The sequence below is a fragment of the Ostrea edulis genome, chromosome 4, assembly GCF_947568905.1.
Source record: "Ostrea edulis chromosome 4, xbOstEdul1.1, whole genome shotgun sequence".
NCBI lineage: Eukaryota > Metazoa > Mollusca > Bivalvia > Ostreida > Ostreidae > Ostrea > Ostrea edulis.
The window spans coordinates 9,000,533-9,019,543 of NC_079167.1; the positions used below are offsets into that span (position 1 = coordinate 9,000,533).

The 19,011-nt window shown below is 34.7% G+C and overlaps 1 protein-coding gene across 22 annotated transcripts in view; it reads left to right on the forward strand.

Annotated features, from left to right (window-relative positions):
• LOC125669411 (unconventional myosin-XV-like) overlaps positions 1-19,011 on the forward strand; it is a 61,022-nt gene that overhangs the window by 32,041 nt on the left and 9,970 nt on the right. For 10 of the 22 annotated variants that reach the window (XR_008802204.1, XM_056161875.1, XM_056161874.1 and 7 more), the window contains exons 23-41: positions 4,293-4,374; positions 4,466-4,599; positions 4,764-4,865; positions 4,967-5,041; positions 5,153-5,313; positions 5,572-5,741; positions 6,567-6,639; positions 6,737-6,943; positions 7,156-7,988; positions 9,724-9,809; positions 10,124-10,981; positions 11,679-11,811; positions 12,039-12,077; positions 13,127-13,171; positions 15,853-15,903; positions 16,917-17,125; positions 18,147-18,282; positions 18,562-18,683; positions 18,820-18,935. Coding sequence is in view for 21 of the 22 variants with exons in the window: in XM_056161875.1 (XP_056017850.1) it covers positions 4,293-4,374; positions 4,466-4,599; positions 4,764-4,865; positions 4,967-5,041; positions 5,153-5,313; positions 5,572-5,741; positions 6,567-6,639; positions 6,737-6,943; positions 7,156-7,988; positions 9,724-9,809; positions 10,124-10,981; positions 11,679-11,811; positions 12,039-12,077; positions 13,127-13,171; positions 15,853-15,903; positions 16,917-17,125; positions 18,147-18,282; positions 18,562-18,683; positions 18,820-18,935 (3,632 nt within the window). In the remaining variant the exon portion in view is untranslated. The remainder of the gene's footprint in view (positions 1-4,292; positions 4,375-4,465; positions 4,600-4,763; positions 4,866-4,966; positions 5,042-5,152; positions 5,314-5,571; positions 5,742-6,566; positions 6,640-6,736; positions 6,944-7,155; positions 7,989-9,723; positions 9,810-10,123; positions 10,982-11,678; positions 11,812-12,038; positions 12,078-13,126; positions 13,172-15,852; positions 15,904-16,916; positions 17,126-18,146; positions 18,283-18,561; positions 18,684-18,819; positions 18,936-19,011) is intronic. The other 12 variants (XM_056161876.1, XM_056161881.1, XM_056161884.1 and 9 more) reach the window with 9 other exon arrangements.

The following is a 19,011-nucleotide window of genomic DNA, read 5'->3' on the forward strand; positions in this document are numbered from 1 at the left end:
ATGAAATTATCTAATCAATGAAACAAATGACTTAATTATTAATATATATATCATTGTTGATATATGCAGTAGTTACAACTATAAGTAAATTCTCAAATGAAAACTTTGAAACATTCCCTAATCAATCTTCCGATTTCATTTTCTACCATGATAAATGCCCAATAGATTATTTTGATAGATTTGGTGAGTTCCTAGAATTGAGGACGTTTCAAACAAAGTTATAGGGTTTCGTCTTCAAAATTTTGCCTAATAGTGTTTTATGAGAGCCAAAAATGTCACAGGGAGGAAACTTTGAGATGGTCCCTTAATCTTTCTAAACGGTGACATGTTGATTTTGTTTCATTTTATTGTCAAGTATATCTAAGACTTTCACATATATTGAAAAGATTGAAAACGCTAGGGCAAAAATATGAAAAATATTAAAAAGTTCTTTATTATAGGAGAAAATCCCATAAGGTCCCATAATAAAGGGGTCGATACTTTGAGTCTGCAAAAGTTCAAATGGACTGACCAAGAATGGGGACAAATAGATTTAGCAAGAGTCAAAAGGGGTTGGAATAGGAAAAACAGGCTCAAGAAGAGTGAGCAAAAACAGGATCAACAAGAGTGGAGAAATTATGAACTTTATAAAATGAGGATCAGGACAAAGATATACTTGTGTTTCTGATAGCATCTTGAATAAAGAGGATTCATCAATACTTTATAGCTCATCTGAGCCTCCAGGGGTAGGTTGGGGTGGGCCACAATAGGGATCAAAGTTTTACATGCGAATATATAAGGAAAATCTTTGAATATGGGCCAAGGTGACTCAGGTGAGCGATGTGACCCATTGGCCTCTTGTTATATTTTTCATCAGTTTTTCTCACATTACTTGGTAAATTTTTGAAATTTGATCCAAGACTCTGTTAATTGCAACATAGTGAAAAAAAATATTAACATCTTTTTTTATGTGTCATTTTTTATGCCCCTGGAATTGAAGATTCGGGGACATAGTTTTTGGCCTGTCTATCTGTCTGTGGTGACAAAAAACTTTATCCTTGGTTATATCTTTTACACTATAATAGGTAGATCTGTCAAATTTGATATGTGTATTTCTTGTGGCAAGACCTCCATTGACACCAAAATCTTTGATCTGGTGACCTTTACATTGACCTTTGACCTATTTTAGAAAATTTGAATATAAGCCATATCTTTCAAATTGTAAGAGGTACTGTTTTTATATTTAGTGTGTGCATTTTTTGTATGAAGACCTTTCCAATGATACCATATTTGTTGAACCTGTGACCTTGACATTGACTTATTTTTTGAAAATTAAAAAAAAAACTATCATATCTTGTAGTTCCACTTTATTATAATCCGGGGGCATCAGTGTTTCTCAAACATGTCTTGTGTAATCCAAATTTTACCTTCAAGAAGTGAAACAAGACAAGTTTTCAATTTTGTAACTTAAAAAAAATTCACTACCGGGTATTAGTTTAATTGGACCTAAGTTTGATTATTCTGATGACAGAGGTTTTGATATGAATTTATGTTTAAATTGGTTAGGAATATAAAAATGCTTATAACTTTAACAAATAATTCCTAAATTATTTTGTTCAAGATCATGAATATATGGATTTCCTGCTGTTTTACGAAACAGGACAAAAATCTACACTTTTAGGGTTCAGAAAGTATGAAACCAAGATCAAATTTAAATCCATAAGAGATTGTATTTCATTGATGCAAATAAGTGGAAATAGTTTTGATTCATGCATGCTGTCCATGATTTCTAGTCATAATCTTTTCAGAAATTTACATTTTAGCATTTGTAGTAGAGATTGAGAATTTAAAAAATCACCAACTTTGTGACAACGTATTAGAAATTAGTACTGGGGACTTGACATCTTATTTTTTGTTTATGACTATCTCTACGTGGAAATTACTTAATTTCTTATTAAACTGATAGAAGAATGATAAAATTATAGGGCCAGAAATGTCTATTGTCGACCCTATTTCTTTATTACAATAGTATTTTACAAGGAAAATACAGGTATATCCTAGTTATTAACTAAAGGGCCAAGATTTTTGCTGGGAAGTGCAGATTAATATGTATTTCTACTTGAAGTCTTCAAGTTTTCCTCTGAAATGTGGGTGTCCTATGAGGGTTCTAAAACTGTAAGGTAGCAAGAAAGTCGCTGAAAAGTCTAATAAGATGGATGTCTTGAACCTGGACTGAACACTTTGTTGGGTCTTATTTTATTTACCAGATACAAGATGATGGATCTATCTCTCACCGCCTGTTGTCACTGGGCCTGTTGTTTTATACCCAAATCACTTATTTGTCATGTCATGGCCAAACAAACTCCCAACATCAGACAAATCTTAATCCATTTGCCTGGCCCAAACACAGCATTTATTGGGAGACGATCAATAAATGTGATTGCACACATCCAGTTCAACAGAGGGTGGGACATAATGTATACAGAAATAATTGTAAATTTATGGAGCATTATGAATTTCTCTGTCCTTTTTTTTCCTCTCTTTTAACTTTCCAAGTAGAGTGAAACCATACTACATGTAAAAGAATATTTGTTAAGTTTGGTTCTATTACTTATTAAAGGACTATATATGAGGACTATACATTTTAGCCTTTCTGGGCTCCTGTAAAACTCAAATTTTTTAAAAAGCTTTAAAGAAAAATGGTAAATTTTATTTCAGTAAAAAGATCATATCCAATACGGTTTCACATAATTTATTTAGAGTAATGGCATCCAAAGTGACACAATTTCTCTGTTTTACTCAAATCTTGTGAAAATGCCGATTTTTGAAAACATTTTCCTTTCAGAAACATAAAGTGCAGCTTTTGGCTAACAGATTTTTTCAATGTGTACTTGAAAGATAAATCTAGGGTATAAATATATAAAGTTTGTCCAAGCCTGCTTTCTAGAAGAAAAATTGCAAATGAAAATGATGACATGAACATCGATATTCTTTCACAAAATATGCTTAATTTTGATACAAAGTGGGAAGTCAATTGGGTAGACAAAATTTTTTATCATATGTAGTCCTTTCATATTTAAATTGAGTTTGTATTTGTAACCATTAGCACTTGCACTCTCTCTCTCTCTCTCTCTCTCTCTCTCTCTCTCTCTCTCTCTCTCTCTCTCCACTCTTTCTCTTCATCCCCCCTCCCTCTCTCATTTTGACATCTGTGATTTGTCATTGAAGCATACTTCCAACACAGAAATAGATAACATTTTTAACCTGATTTTAGATGAAAAACTTTTACTGAAGGCAAAATTATTTCAAAGTGAAAAAGGACAAGTATGTTGGATATTTGGTGGCCTGAAACCACATCTATAAGGATATTTGTAAACGAATAAAAAAAAATATTGGGGATCCAAACTGTTACATGATACCAAACCTTTTATGTGTGAATAATAGTTCAAGCTCATAAGTGAACCATTATTAATATTGGTATGAAATAGCAGAGAACAATGTGCCAGGGTCTTGTCTCTTAGGTATGAAGACCAAATGACCAAGTTTTTCTGTTTGTGGTTTAGTAAAGTAGTAATACACAGGAGAAACTACCACACTAAACAAAAAATATGTGTTATAAATCATTTTTTTTATTGTTTGAGCCAGGATGATCCATTTTAATCTTTTTTGTAGATCTAAAATGTAGACTTTTAAACTCTTCATTTCTTTATTTTTGGAATACTTGGTCTGTCAGAATGATTCCAATCCTTTTTTGTAAGACAAACCTGGATTCGACTTTTATTTTCTCTTCCAGTTGCTTAGTTAAAATTCTTGAACGAATGGCATCTTGATTATTCAAACATTCATAGACAAAGATTTGAATTTCTTACAGAATTTCTTTACCGTGAACACATTGATGATTTGTTTCATTCAGTGTGTGGCTCTGTTTCAACAAACTGACCAGTCCATGGACTGTGTTCACATGGAAACAGAGACATATCATGCCTTGAAGTATTCAGTCATTTTGACACTGGGATACATTTCTCATCTGGAACATGTCTTTTCCTTCATGAACTGTACATGAATGATATGTTGCAAATAATTTATGTGTGCCCTTCACATTTGTCTTCAACTTGTTTTGTCTTCAGTCTCCCAGAGTTCATCAATGTATGTGCTTGTATCCACTGTGGGCACATGGATTATATAGAATATTTACAATGCTTTCAAATGTTTTTTAAAAGAAACATTTTATTTAATGTTCTTGAACTTTTTAATTAAAAAAACAGTTAATTTAAATGTTCCAACTTTTTTTATTATCCTAATTTTGATTTTAGGCTCGACAGGAGCGTGAGATTGCTTCGATTACAAACCTGGACATTCCTGGCGAGCTTGCGTTTGTGTACAATAAGCTGGATGGTAAGTACTGCAGTATCACATCATATGTCCATTAGTGTGTAGTATATTGATAGTTAACACCCTCTACCTACATCTGTTTTGGTTTTGACAGACTGGCAGTCCATTAACAATGATCGGCACATTGTCACGGTCAATAGGGAGGTCCTACAGATGGACCAGCACTACAAACTTCCTGAAGACATCAACGCTTTTGCTTTTAGTAAATTTACCAGTGTCTTCTTCAAGGTATGTGATTTTCCATATATAAAAAAGCAGTAAACTTAAAGTAGATGTTTTATTTAGCAATCACAAGAAATCAAAGTGTTTATCAGAACTTTAAAGAGTTGGTTGATCAGCGAAAAATATTTTTATGAAATACTAATGTTAAAAATAATGTTTTGTATTGATAGGATCCTAACTGGGGTTTTACGCTAACCCCGATAAAGTCTCCCCTGACACAAGGTATTACAGGAGAGGAAATGAATCAGATCGCTGTGGCTGTCTTTAAACTGGTAAGGAATGCTCAGCTGATGACAGTATACTTGGTATTATGTTACGTATTGTCTCTCTGTATGATTTTCAATTTCACAATCAATGATGCCCTTTTTTTCAGATCCTGCGACTCATGTATGATAGAAATCTTAGAGATCGCCAGGAAAAGGCCATGGTGGATTATATTATTCAAATGGTATTCAATAATCAGCTTTAGTTTCTGTTCTTTTTGCATATCGGAATAGTATTATGCAATTTTAAGTGCAGTTTTGTAAATCATTTTGATGATATACTTTTTTTTGCTCAGGGTCTACAACATGAAGGCTTAAGGGATGAGATTTACAGTCAAATTGCAAACCAGTGTTGGAATAATCAGAACCCTGGGGTCCTGGAGAGAGCTTGGAACTTAATGGCAGCCTGCCTCAGTGCTTTTCCTCCCAGCAAACGATTATGCAAATATCTTATCAAGTGAGAGTTGTTCCATGGACATTTGTCTCGCCTCCCTTAAACATATGCATAAATGAGATTTAAGAATAGATTTCAAGAATTATGCAGAAATGTGTCTTTTTTAAAAAAAAAATCATTTTCAGTTAGATGGGAATAGTTTTAATTTGAGGAATTGGGGGATGCAGATCAGTGTATTTCTTATTGAATCTTGAGTATACATATACTCCGTTCTGTGTAATATTACCAGGATAATAGGATGGTTTCTTTTCTGGGGGACAGGTTTGTGTCAGATATTGGTCTGGAGGGGCACCAGCAACTGTGTCAGCACAAGGCTCTACAGTGCGCTAACATAGAGCCCCAGTTCTCCCGCATCTACCCTCCATGTTTGTTAGAGTGGCGAGCAATACAGCAGAAGGCCAACATGGCACTGGAAGCGAAGTTCCCAGACGGTGAGTAGCTTATTACGAAAGTACGTTAAACTGTGATATGCTTATTACGAAAGTACGTTAAACTGTGATATGCTTATTACGAAAGTACGTTAAACTGTGATATGCTTATTACGAAAGTACGTTAAACTGTGATATGCTTATTACGAAAGTACGTTAAACTGTGATATGTTTATTACGAAAGTACGTTAAACTGTGATATGCTTATTACAAAAGTACGTTAAACTGTGATATGCTTATTACGAAAGTACGTTAAACTGTGATATGCTTATTACGAAAGTACGTTAAACTGTGATATGCTAATTACAAAAGTACGTTAAACTGTGATATGTTTATTACAAAAGTATGTTAAACTGTGATATGCTTATTACAAAAGTACGTTAAACATTGATATGCTTATTACAAAAGTACGTTAAACTTTGATATGTTTATTACAAAAGTACGTTAAACTGTGATATGCTAATTACAAAAGTACATTAAACTGTGATAAAAGTATGTTAAACTGTGATATGCTTATTACAAAAGTACGTTAAACATTGATATGCTTATTACAAAAGTACGTTAAACTTTGATATGTTTATTACAAAAGTATGTTAAACTGTGATATGCTTATTACAAAAGTACATTAAACTGTGATATGCTTATTACAAAAGTACGTTAAACTGTGATATGCTTATTACAAACGTACATTAAACTGTGATATATTTATTACAAAAGTACATTAAACTTTGATATGCTAATTACAAATGCTAATTACAAAGTAAGCTAAACATTGATAGAATGTCAGTATATTGGTGTGATGACTCAAGCTCTAGTTATCATTACCAGGTCACAAAATGATTGGTCATGTGGAATCATGGACAAATGCTGAATTGTTTGCTAGACACCTGCTGAATATTAGGTGAGTACGACATGCACTTGATTAGGACACAATGACAAGTAATTACTGGTTTTAAGACCCTGGTTATTAATTGTTGTGATCTGTCTGAATTTAACAGAGGTCTACAGGAGAACAGCTATGGCTGGACAGTGCAGGTGGAGGAGGAGGTGGATTACTATGAGATTATGGGGTATGACTACGTCCTGGATCTTGTGAGTGAGATGGAAATCCCCCCAGGATTCCCCTACTGTAGGTCATATTACCTCGCTTCATCTGACAGGACTAGGGAACCTCCTGCGATGAGGAGAGGTCTCTACAAAAACTCGTAAGTGTTAAAAAATCAGTCGTGTAAATTTAAGAGAGAAAAAGTTTTGATCACATTCTGAAAACCTGAGGAATGTTAACATTTTACTGTTTGGTAGTAGTTGGTAAGTGTATTTCTTGGTCCACTGATTTGATCTTTTGCCAGGGTAGTAATAGCCTGGAAACAAAAGGTGGGAGCTAATGTGCTAACTACATTTTTATCATGCCTTTCAGCCCACATAGCGTGGATGATGAGAGATACATGAAACTAGCAGGGTCCCTACCCCAGCCTCTGGAAGTCAAACACTCCCGCATTGAATCCCGATCATTTACACCGAGGAAAAACTATGTGGAGGAAAATGATGATGGAATTGAGTTTTCTATGACTAGTGTTTTAAATCAAAGACCAACAGAGTTAATGATGGACAGTTTATCAGGATCTAAATTAAACATGAGATACAATAAACGTAAAGCACCCAGTCCTCCTACCACGAACGGCCATGGTGTCGGTAATGGAATATCTAATGGACATATTACTCCTATTGTGGAAGATATGGAGGAGGTTGGGCTGGACCCAAAATCTAAATTAAACACAAGATATGTGAATGGAGTGCACACTAATGGAGTTGTTACCCCAAGGTCTGTGACAGACGAAGACCTCAGTCCTCATTCTAAACTAAATTCTCGCTATGTGAAATCTGGAGTCATAATCAAGGAACGTGATCGTATCAAACGCCATGGAGCAGGGATTGGGATGTCCAGGAAACAATACCAGGATCGTTATCTGGAGGGTATTTCTGCTGCGTCGGATATCTCCGCAGCAACAGGCCAATCGGACTGGTCTCACTGGGTAGAGGATGTGTTTAACAATGCACTCAATGAACATGTAGATACTCTGAGCGATGCTCACACACTGGAAAATCGATTGAAGGGAGGGGGTAAGGGCGTGCCAGGTCCTGGTGTCCAGCCTGCCCCTGTTCCTCCTGCTACTTTACCATTGCTGAATTTTGGATTACCAGCCAACAACAATGTGATGCCTACCTCTCCACCAGTGGTTCCTGTCAATGGTAAGATCTGGGCTCTGTAGTCTTTTTCACAGTTTTGTTATTATGATGTCATTTATATTTAGAGGGAGTAAGTTTAATGAGATCATTGACACTGACTCCCAAGTTCAGGAGGAGAAGTTATTAATGGAGTGTCCATGTTAAAACTGACAGTTTGGGCATTTGTAGCATGGGTTAATTTACTATTGTGTTCGGCATACTGAGTGTGACTTTTTTTTTATATACAAACCTGCTCATTATCTGGAAAAATTTGGATAATTTTCTCAGGAAAAAATATGTGTTGTTATTTTAAAATGAAGTTGTTAATCATAAATCACATAGAAGGCAGCTTTTTCAGTACGGTAACACTTCACTGGATAGCGGAGATCTGATAATCAGTTTACCTCGGACACAAGTCTTTTATGTGTATATATCAGAGTTTTGTTCCCTGAAGGTGTTATAGTAACAACTATATTTGGTGTATTAGTTTGACCTTCTTTTGATTTGGTGTATTCAGTCAGCATCACTCCTTCCCTTCAAAATCGCTAAATATGCTGTTGTAATATAATGCCCCGTGGATGTAATGTAATAGAGAACAGTGTGAGGTAGAGATGTTTTTTGTGTGTAGAATCCCTTTGTTTGATGTAGTAGTGGCCCCTGAAGCCATGCAGAGGCCGATTTATCATTGAGAAGTGGAGGCTATTTGGTCAGGCCCTGGCGGTGATGAATGACAGGAGGCACTGAAACATTGTGTTTGTCAGCTTCAAAGCACGGGGCGCAGGGCGGGACAGATTGAATGTCACCTGTGGAGGTGATCATTCTTGGGTCAACTTTCTGTTCTAGCAGACACTTCTGAGAGTCAGCACTCAGTTATTATGGGAACTAATCAGGAAGAACAGACTGAGTCTGTGTTTTTTGATTGTGAACATCCAACAAATCAGGCTAGAGGAATTCTTGTTACGGTGGGATCAAAAGATGGCAAAGGGGTTTATAGTGAGTACCGTTCAATAGGAGTTTGTATAAATTTTTATTTCTTTTCACTTTCCAATTTTGATGTAAAAATTCAATCAAAATCGATTTAAGTTGCAAAATTGTGCTTGTATTTAGGGTGCAAGTTGGAAATTCTCTTTGCAGTACAACAAGTTTGTGGTTTCAGAATTTTGTACAAGCTCAAGAATTCTGGTTTCTTACAATTTGCAAAGGAGTTCCAGTAGTCTCTTTTCCATAGAACAGTTAAAAGTGGTGGCTAGACTGTTGATGACAATGTTTTTATGAGTCATAATGATGATAAGCTATAGTTACCTGCTAGGGCTAGAAAAGTCTGGGTGATGTGACAGATTAAACCACTTACAGATAACGTAGGTTAGGAATGTCTCAAAAATGCAACAAACATTACGTATTTCATGGGGAGTGAAGCATCGGTTGACGTGTGATTGTAAACTGTCTCATGATGCATGTTTATCCTCTTATGCCTGACTTCATAAAAAGCCTTAATTAATTGTGGTGTTTATGTATTAATTTAACAACCTGTCCTTAAAACACTGGGTCTTGTCTGCAACAATCGAAGATCTTTTTCATTTTGTTATTGATGAAAAGAGTTAATGGTGCGAAAGAAACATCATTTTATTGTTTTGTATCAAATCAAAAACTTTTGCATGTTTAATCATACTCATTAATTGTTGTGGGGTTTTTTAATCAATGAACATGGTCTTCACTATTACCCCTTGTTAGCTTAACAAAAATGGTTGCTCTATTCCAGATCCTCTACAAATGGCTGCCCACCAAATGGCCCAGCAGACTCAGCAACAGGCCCTCTACAATGCCTATCTGCAGCAGATGGTAAGTGTCAGTATCACACAATCAGTGATTTCATTCCATTATGCACACATACAGAGTGCATAAATTGCACAGTTACTGTACTCTTGGAATTTTCATGTTCCTTTATTTTCGCGAGATGGATTATGTCAATTTATTGACTGTAAGGAATTTTTTGAGCAATAGATATTGTACTAATAAGGATATATGATGGAAAAGTGTCATGAGAACTAAAATTTTGCATTTTCATAACCTCACAAAATCATGTGAAAGTAAAAGCATTACATCCCAAGCTGGAGCTCTGCTAATCCATCATCATTATTGAGTTTGAATTCTTTTTTCAGGCAAACCTCCAAGTACAGGCACAAGCACAAGCTCAGATGCAGCAGCAACGACAGCAACAGCAAAATCTCATGCAGTCAGCACAGCAACAAATGCTGCAACAGCAATTCCTACAAATGCAACAGCAACAACAGACACCTCAAAATCTTGTAAGTCCAGCATCCAGCTTTAACTCTGTGGGACCATTCCCCATGGTGATACCCAGGGAACAACAGCAGCAGATCAATGGAGGGGTGGGAATGGCATCTGCTGCACAACCAGTTGTTATTAATGCACAGGGAGGTCAGATCAACAGTCAGCCAGGGATGCCTATCCCAATTTCGTCTGTCACAACAGAAGTCAATAGCACTGGTGCCCCTAAAAAAGTGTACAAAATGAGAAGCCAGTTTGAGGGCCACACTGAGCACAAGACGTTTGCTCCAGAGACAAGCACTGTACCCACACAACAAGCTCTGACTGTAAACACTGAAAACTCAGAGAGGAAGGAATCTAATGTGAGAATGGTTCCTGCCCCAGCACCCCCTCCCCCACCACAGTACCAGGATAAAGAGTTAATGACTCCACGCATGCAATCAGTACCTCCTCCACCCCCACCTCCACCTCCTCCACCTGTCATGCAAACCATGGAGGATACTTTTGATAGAGAAAAGGGCATGTTTACATTTACTGACAAGCAGGGGCGAGCTCGAACTGTCCGCATTGGTAAGGTTGTTTGGCCACCACCTTCATTTGAAGAGGAGAAAAGGACCAGAGAAGTAGGTCGCCTGGAGATTGATGAGAATGTTAAACAGAATCTCCATGAGAGATTCAGTCCTAAGAAACAGTGGAAAAAACCAGAATCTCCAAAGGAAGAGCTGAAGGTTAGTGATACTTGTCAGTATAGTTTTTGTATCATATATGTTCCCTTTAAATCCACGCCACATCTAAAAGAATAATTTAGGCCCCCTAAAATAATTTTCAGTTTTCTGAAGATAAATGTGCATGCTCAACTTTTTAGCATATCTAATAGAAGGAAAAATGCTTGTAATCCTAAGTTGTATCATCATGAATATATGATTTTTCCGTATTTTATTTTGGGGGGGGAGGGGGGGGGATGTGGTTTTTCTTTTAATTTTGATGAAAATTTGCACAGTTTTAAAAACTTTTCCTATCTGCAAGTATAGAATGACTTCAAGAATGAGATTAAAATTATTTATACAAAATATATATTTTTCAAAGATATGTCATTGGTAGAAAAATTAATCTCATTTACAAAATAACAATGTTTTGAAATAATTTTTTTTTAAAAAGACAACAAATGATAGAATGCTTTATTTTTTTTTAATGTCACTTTACAAGAGATGGCTTAAAATTGGTTATATTAATATTATGATTATGATACACCAGAAATGAAGTTTACAAATACAAATGTATTTAAAATATCAAAAGAATTTTGTATTTCTGAGAGTCCAAGTTATTCCCATATTATGTATGCATGAAGTTGTTTATATTGAATTTTTTGCAAGTGTTTCAGGTATCTCATTGAATTTGAACATTATTGAATATTGGTTATTGTAGGAGCGTAAGAGCAAGTCATTAGCAGAGTCGGTCCACCTGGCCACACTCCAGCTTCTGGAGCAGAAATTAGGGGGAAACAAAGAAAAGGAGACTAATGAAAACAAAGAAATTTATGCTACAAAAATCGTTCAAGGTCAGTATATCTTCAATACTGTGACTGAGAACAGATGTTGAGAAGCATGTTAGAATTTGAGGTGCATTATCTTAGTGTTATAGACACTGAAAAGAGCTTTGTTGGTGCATTTTGTGTTTTACCAATGAGCTGTAAGAATTAGGCAACATCAGTCTTATCGTTTTCATGTTAAGTAAAATGTCATTGAAGTCAATTTTATTGCATGCTGAAAAAAATTTCCGTTGTAGATCTTGGACCACCGCCACCTGTTCCACCAAAACCATCTGGTACAATTATTTACCACTTTTTTGCTTCATTCTTCAACACATTTAACAACAACATAGGAGATTTTTGCCTTTAAAATACAATAGAGTTTTCTTCAAAATCTTTTTATTATTTATCAATTAAAAATATGAATGTGAAGAAAATAACTGAAGATTATCCGTAAACTGTTGAAATTGTGTCTGTGTCTACATTGGGATGTATGTGTTCCATTGTAGAACCAGTTAAGCCACCGGAACCAGTTAAACGAGCGGTTACTAGTTTTGAAATTCATTTATTTTCAGTGCTTACATTTCTTTTTCTTGATGATATAAAATTGAAATATTGCAAAATTTTTAAAACACGACTAGCTAAGATATCGGTGATTTTCATCAATGAAATCATAAAAGATCATATGAGGCAAATTTTCAAAAATAAGTTCCAGTTTAATTACTGAAGATATATAGGTATTAAGCAAGTCATAGAAAAAGACATTAGGACAATCGAGCAATCTCGTCAAAATTGGATGTTATAAATCCGCTTTCACACTCGATACACAAACTCATTGTTTAGCAAGTGGATCTAACACCTTTTTTGAAATTCACTTCCAGAATAATCCTCATCCACTAATTCCTCCATCTGCAAAAAAATATGTCATTGGTCATATGGTCTACACTTTGTTTTGATTCTTAACTTAAAAGTACCTTTTTATTATGTTACAGAATCAGGAAATAAAGAACGATAATTATGAAGTGATTTTCTCTAGCTAGTTACTTTGTGCCATGAATTTTAGGTTTCATATTTTTTATGAAGAGTGTGTTACAAAGTTGATATTCACAGGGAAAAAAACTACTACTAGAATTTGTCTCCTATGACCTTTATGATATTCCTGTAGTAATACAAATGTACATGTAATATTTTAAGTTTTCAAAGTTTTAAATTTTGTGAAGAAAACTTTTTTTTTTAAAGTAAATTGATAGGAAATTTCAACTAATGTAATATGCATGCAAAACATAATACATGCATATTAAAAGTAAACACAAAATTATATCACAATGACAATATTACTTTGTAGAACCAAATATACCAAGGAAACCAGCTCCCAAACCAATTAAAACCGGTACATATAGCACCATAACTCTCACAAAATACCAACAGAATTGTAATAGTGCACTAAAACATTCCACTGTAGCTCTGTTTATTTCTATGTGGAATGAAATCCAATTTTAGTTGGGCCTGTGCACATTTTGCTTCGTAGTACTTATGTAAATGAATTTAGTAACTGTGTGAGATTTGGGTTTTTCCTGTCTTATACATAGGTGTATGAGAATCATCAATGAAATGTGAAATGATGTGTGAATTTTTATTTTTTTTCAGCATTACTTATTGCTATGCTTCATTTCAACACAGCTTTGTTTGCATTGTCTAAAATTGAAATTGAGGCAGTATTTTGCTGGATATAAAGCTGGTTTTAAATATTAACACACTGAAATACGAAATAAGAAAATATAGATAGATTCAGAATTTGCATTATATATATGTATATATATATATGTATTAGGGATGTCAAAACTGTCAATAATTCGTATTCGAATATTCGGTAAAAAAATGATCATGTACAAAATAAAGATTAAGTCCTGATATATGCATTGCCCTGCCCATAGTTTTGTTTTGTTTTGAACATATTTTATTGATGAAATCAAAAGGATTGGGAACAAGTTCTGATAACTTACAAGTCCCTCTCCTAAAATATTACAATATGTCATGCAAGGTAATAATTAACAGGTATAATGTACAATGATTAAACAAATCTACAAGTTTCTTCTATAAATTTATGAACAACTGAAAAAATAGTTATATTAGTTTGCAGAGGTAAATTGACATCACCGCATAATAACAATTTTGTATCAATATTAACTAAGTCAAGCATGAAAAGGCGATTAAAAAGATCATTTCTAGCCCTGGAGTAATTTTTACAAGCAAAAAAGAAATGATATATATCTTCATTAGTATGTCCACATGTACAAAACGGAGAATTTGTAATATTTAATTTATAAAGATCATAATTAAGTATACAGTTGTATCTTAGCTTTGTATGAATAATGTTGATATATCGTTTTCCAAAAGAGTAATATGATGGTGGCATTGTAATGTCTGTTATTATATTTTTGCGGAATGAATTGATTGAGATGGCTTCTCTGGTTTCTACATTTAATAAATTCCACTGTTTTACAGAGTCAGGTACAAATGATTTTTTGAATAACTCTAATCTGCATTTTGGAATGTAAAACTTACCATTGTTTCTAGTATTATAAAGGGATATATTTTCATGTTTATGTGGAATAATTTCATTTAAATAATCAGGGGTGCTACCATTGCAAATTTTAAACATGGTAGTCATTTTTGCAATATAACGTCTACTTTTTAAAGTTAGCCAGCCTGTTTCTGAATAAAGGGATTCTCTAGATGCAAAAATAGGAAGACCAGTAACAATTCTAGCTGCACGTAATTGTACTTTTTCAAGCTTATCAGTATCTTGAACAGAACAGCCATCCCAAACAATTGAAGCATATTCAAGAGTAGGTCTAATAAAAGCTATATACAATTTTGACAGATGTTTTCTGCCAATTTTGAACTTAAGCCTTTTTAAAAGCCCTATTTTTTTAAAAGATTTATCAACTATGGAATCAATGTATAAAGACCAACTGCCCATAGTACACGTTTTGCATTGGTATGTGAAAGTTAAACCTCAGACTTCATTAGGGAGACACTGTACAATATACATTCAATATTTGATATAAATGTATTGACTGTTAAAATTGCACAGATAAAGTATAAAAGGGGAAGTTTGAAGCTCCACTATTGATAAATCGATCGTCTAACAAGCAGCAAGAAAGATAACTCCCACAGACGTACCGACCTATCAATGAAGTGTTAATAATAGTGTTTGACACAGCGTATTGAAAGATTAAACAAACACATCTATAGGCCTTGGCCATTTTCTCTTATTAACTAGTTTTCCAATAATGATTGTAATTATTAGATTGCAAATGACAAAAACAGGATAAACAAATTAAGAATAGATTGAACCCTTTAATCACAACAACAATACAGACTGGAGATATACACACACATTTTATTAAATTATCAGGTAAATTTAGTTTTGTTTAGAAAGATTATTTTGTCTAAAAGTTCATTCAATAGTCTAATCCTAAGTTTTGTAATTAGAAGCCCAGCCAAAGAAAAAATCCTGTCAAAAGGGACTGATGTTGCTGGTACACACTTCTTAACGAGTTTAGACAAAACGGGATATTTATCTTCATTTTTGCGCCACCATAACAGGATCCTTATTGGTTGGATACGCTTGCTTATGTAATTTTCCAGCTCATTCTTCCTTGTTGGTTTTTCCTTTTCGGGCAAGAACTAAGTTAGAATAGTCGTTTCCGCTGGGTTTTCGAGACCATTTTGCTGGTGATTTGAGATCATCGTTAGGGACAGGAATAGAGTCACTAAGAGGAATATCATGCATGCGGAACTCTATTTTGCACATGACAACTTTTTTTTTTGTTCCTTATAAAGTTTAAAGATTTGTATTGGATCCAGGAATACATGTATATTCGAATCTTAATTTTATATTGGAATATCAACTCATCGAATGAATATTCGAATATTCGTTGACATCCCTAATACACACACACAGAGTTGATAATTGTATTCAGTACTGATAAATACTTCAGGACAATAAAGATACATAGTAATTTTTGGAAAATTAACCACAAACAACAAAATGTTTTATTATAGAACCAGAACCAAAAAACCTGAAAAAGACCGAGAAGGATGAGGAGGAACAGGGTACATTATTATAAATAAATAGTGTGCTGCGATTTAAATACTAAGGGATGTAACTCCTACAGTGGCTGTGTATACCTTAGGCCACTTGTATCTGTTGCACCTGTGTGTTATTTCTTTTTTCACACCCGCACCCTCTGTAATGGTCCATAGTCCAGCTGTCATTTTACGGTCACTCTTGCACAGGACCTGACAGTTTAATGGCCTGTAATGCACTTATATCTATGCGCGAATTCACCCTTTATTATCATTTGGTCATGTATATATTTTCCATTTCCGTATAAACAGAATTTTTAGGGAAGATTTAATTTTGGCATTATTAGTGAGGGTGTTAAGACCGCTAAAATTGAATATTGCTAACAATTTATTCTGTATTGTAGGTAATGCATGTAGTTACCTTTCATGGAATTATAAAGTTGCTAAAATTGAATATCGCTAAATATATATATATATCCATTTTTTTGATAAAAATTGAAAAATTTGTGTCTCACTAAAGTTTCCTCTTATATAGTATATGTTTTAGAAGATTCAGTGAAATTTCATATATTAACTTGTTCAATTTAAATGTTAGTTGTCATGACAGCGATCATTGCAGTTCTAGCAGTTCCTTATGAATGACATTTTCTAATCAGACATTTTCATTGTTAATAATTATAAAAGAATAACAAGACCAAGATGAATTATTTCCTTTAGCTTTTTTTCCTTCATTGCTTATCCTAACTTATGCTTAAGCCAGTTTACAATTACTTTATAGACCTGATTTATCATATTTAATGTCATGAAGTGTGCCATTAATCAAGTAACATATTACTGTAATTAATGATGATGTATTAATTTTAAACTGGCCAGCAGAATTGTTTTAAGAGGATTGTCAATTTTTACATTGTATAAAATTTAATGTTGATGTGAAGTCATGACATGATTGGTTTCGTAAAGGTTGAAGTCCTGTGGTTTTTTAATACTGGAGAACCACAAGAATGTGTTAACACTGGCACTGATGATGAATTGTATTTTAGCAGAGCCCCCACCCTTGCCCAAGACTGCTCCTCCCCCTCTCCCACCTCCTACCCAGGCCATGGAGACCGTGACAATGAAGAAGAAGGAACCCCAGTTCCTAATCAATTACAATGAGCTAGAGAAGGTAGTGACCCGGCTCTACCCCCAGGGCAAGCAGAAGTACCTATCATACCATAATGTGCCCTGGACACTCAACCTTAGGAAGGAGGTGAGTAATAATCCATCTTAGACATGTCGTTAATGATCTATGTTTCTGGTAGAATTATTACAAGGTATCTTGATATTGATCACCATTTAGTGTCTTGAGCAAGATAAATGAAATTTAAGCAAAAACACTGTTTTCTCTATATTTCTTGTGTAAGGAATGCCACCATTGGATTTGACAAGTTTTTAGTGTTTACATGTTTTGGAGATATTTATGACTTGTACACTAATGAACATATGCTGTCCAACAGTAGTTAGAGCCAGTTTTTGTCTGTGATAAATGCCACCTATGATGTATTTATGGTCACTATATGTGTGTGTGGGGTGATACTAAAAGATGCAGAGGGGAGGCCCCTGTCTCCACACTGTACCAATTGTCTTGGCTGCAAATCAATAGACTTTGATACTGGATGTTAGATACTCCCACACATGGGTCCCCCTCACACCTTGTGTGAATGGCACACCCTTGTTTTAACCAATGAAATTGATGGACTGCTTGTCATGGCACCAATTATCTCATTTACATATGAAGCTAATGACAGGTTATTTATGGTCAATACACAGTAAGCTGTTTAGCTAATACACATTGGGCTGTGTGTAAAAAATATATCAGGATCTATATTTTGGCACAGTAATGGGGATTTTATAATTTTTGTAAGATTGGGGCAGTGCTTTTGTAATTGATACAAAACTAGGAATTGCAATGCACCCAGCAAGTGCACCATTCATAATGGTGAACCCCTCTGGAGTATTGAATGAAATGCCGCTGTGTATCAATATTAGAAAAGAGGTACGATATGGATCATGTGTTTTAGCTGTCCTCTCTCATGAAATTAATTTCTGTTTACAACTGATGAATGTGAGATAATCAGGAGACCATCTATAAATTGATTGAGTATTGCCCTGAGGATATATTCTGACCAACAAAATAAAAGTTTATTGCTATTTGACCGTAAAAGTAAATGGATTAAGCAATTAAAGTTCTTAGTATTTGTGGTGATGTTATCATGATTGGTGATGCTTAGGTTTTCCACCCACGGGAGCGACTAGAGAACCCCATGGCCCTCCATCTGGTTTTCTGTCAGGTTGTTCAAGATGTCTACAATGGAGGGTGTGTCCGTATCAACAAGGAGGACAGGATCAAAATGAGGGGCATGCTGGGTAAGTGACCTCTACAGGCAATCCATGGATGATAAAATCATACCTACATTGTATATTGACTATGTATCACTTAGTCTTAAAGTGGTAATGCTTGAACACATGAATGATTTCGAAAATTGAAGTCAAAGGTATATGTTAAAACTATAACAAAATGGTCAGATGGAAGATATGACCTAACAAAACTTGAATATAGAATTACTATTCACTTGGATGTTGTTATGGAATATATACAACTGAAGGTACATGTAATACATTTTATCTCAATTGACTTTGTTGTAGAGAGTTATGGAATAAACAAAGATAACTACCTTGGTGGCAGTTTTAAAAACCAAGTGAAAAAGATAGTTGTTGATACAGCCAAGGAATGGCCAACCTATTTTGCCAAGTTATTCCCTGTTGCTGTAAGTAGAAAGATATTGCTCTGTTTTCGATATTCACGTATTTATATTATCCCTTGAAATTTTAACTTGAAATGCATCAAATTTTTCTTGTTTATTGTATTTTCCACTGTAACATTCTGTGTCTCTTTGGATTCAGGGTCAAGGCCAGTATGGTGGAATCCGTTACGTGGGAGTCAATCACAACGGTATCAACTTCCTGACACGAGAGCGCTCCCTGGTGGAGGATTACTTAGATGTCCTGGAGCATCACCAGTTAGTACCTCAGCATAGTAGACATCGATTTTATTTTTGAGATCATCGTAGCCGTAATGAAAATGCAGTAGTTAGG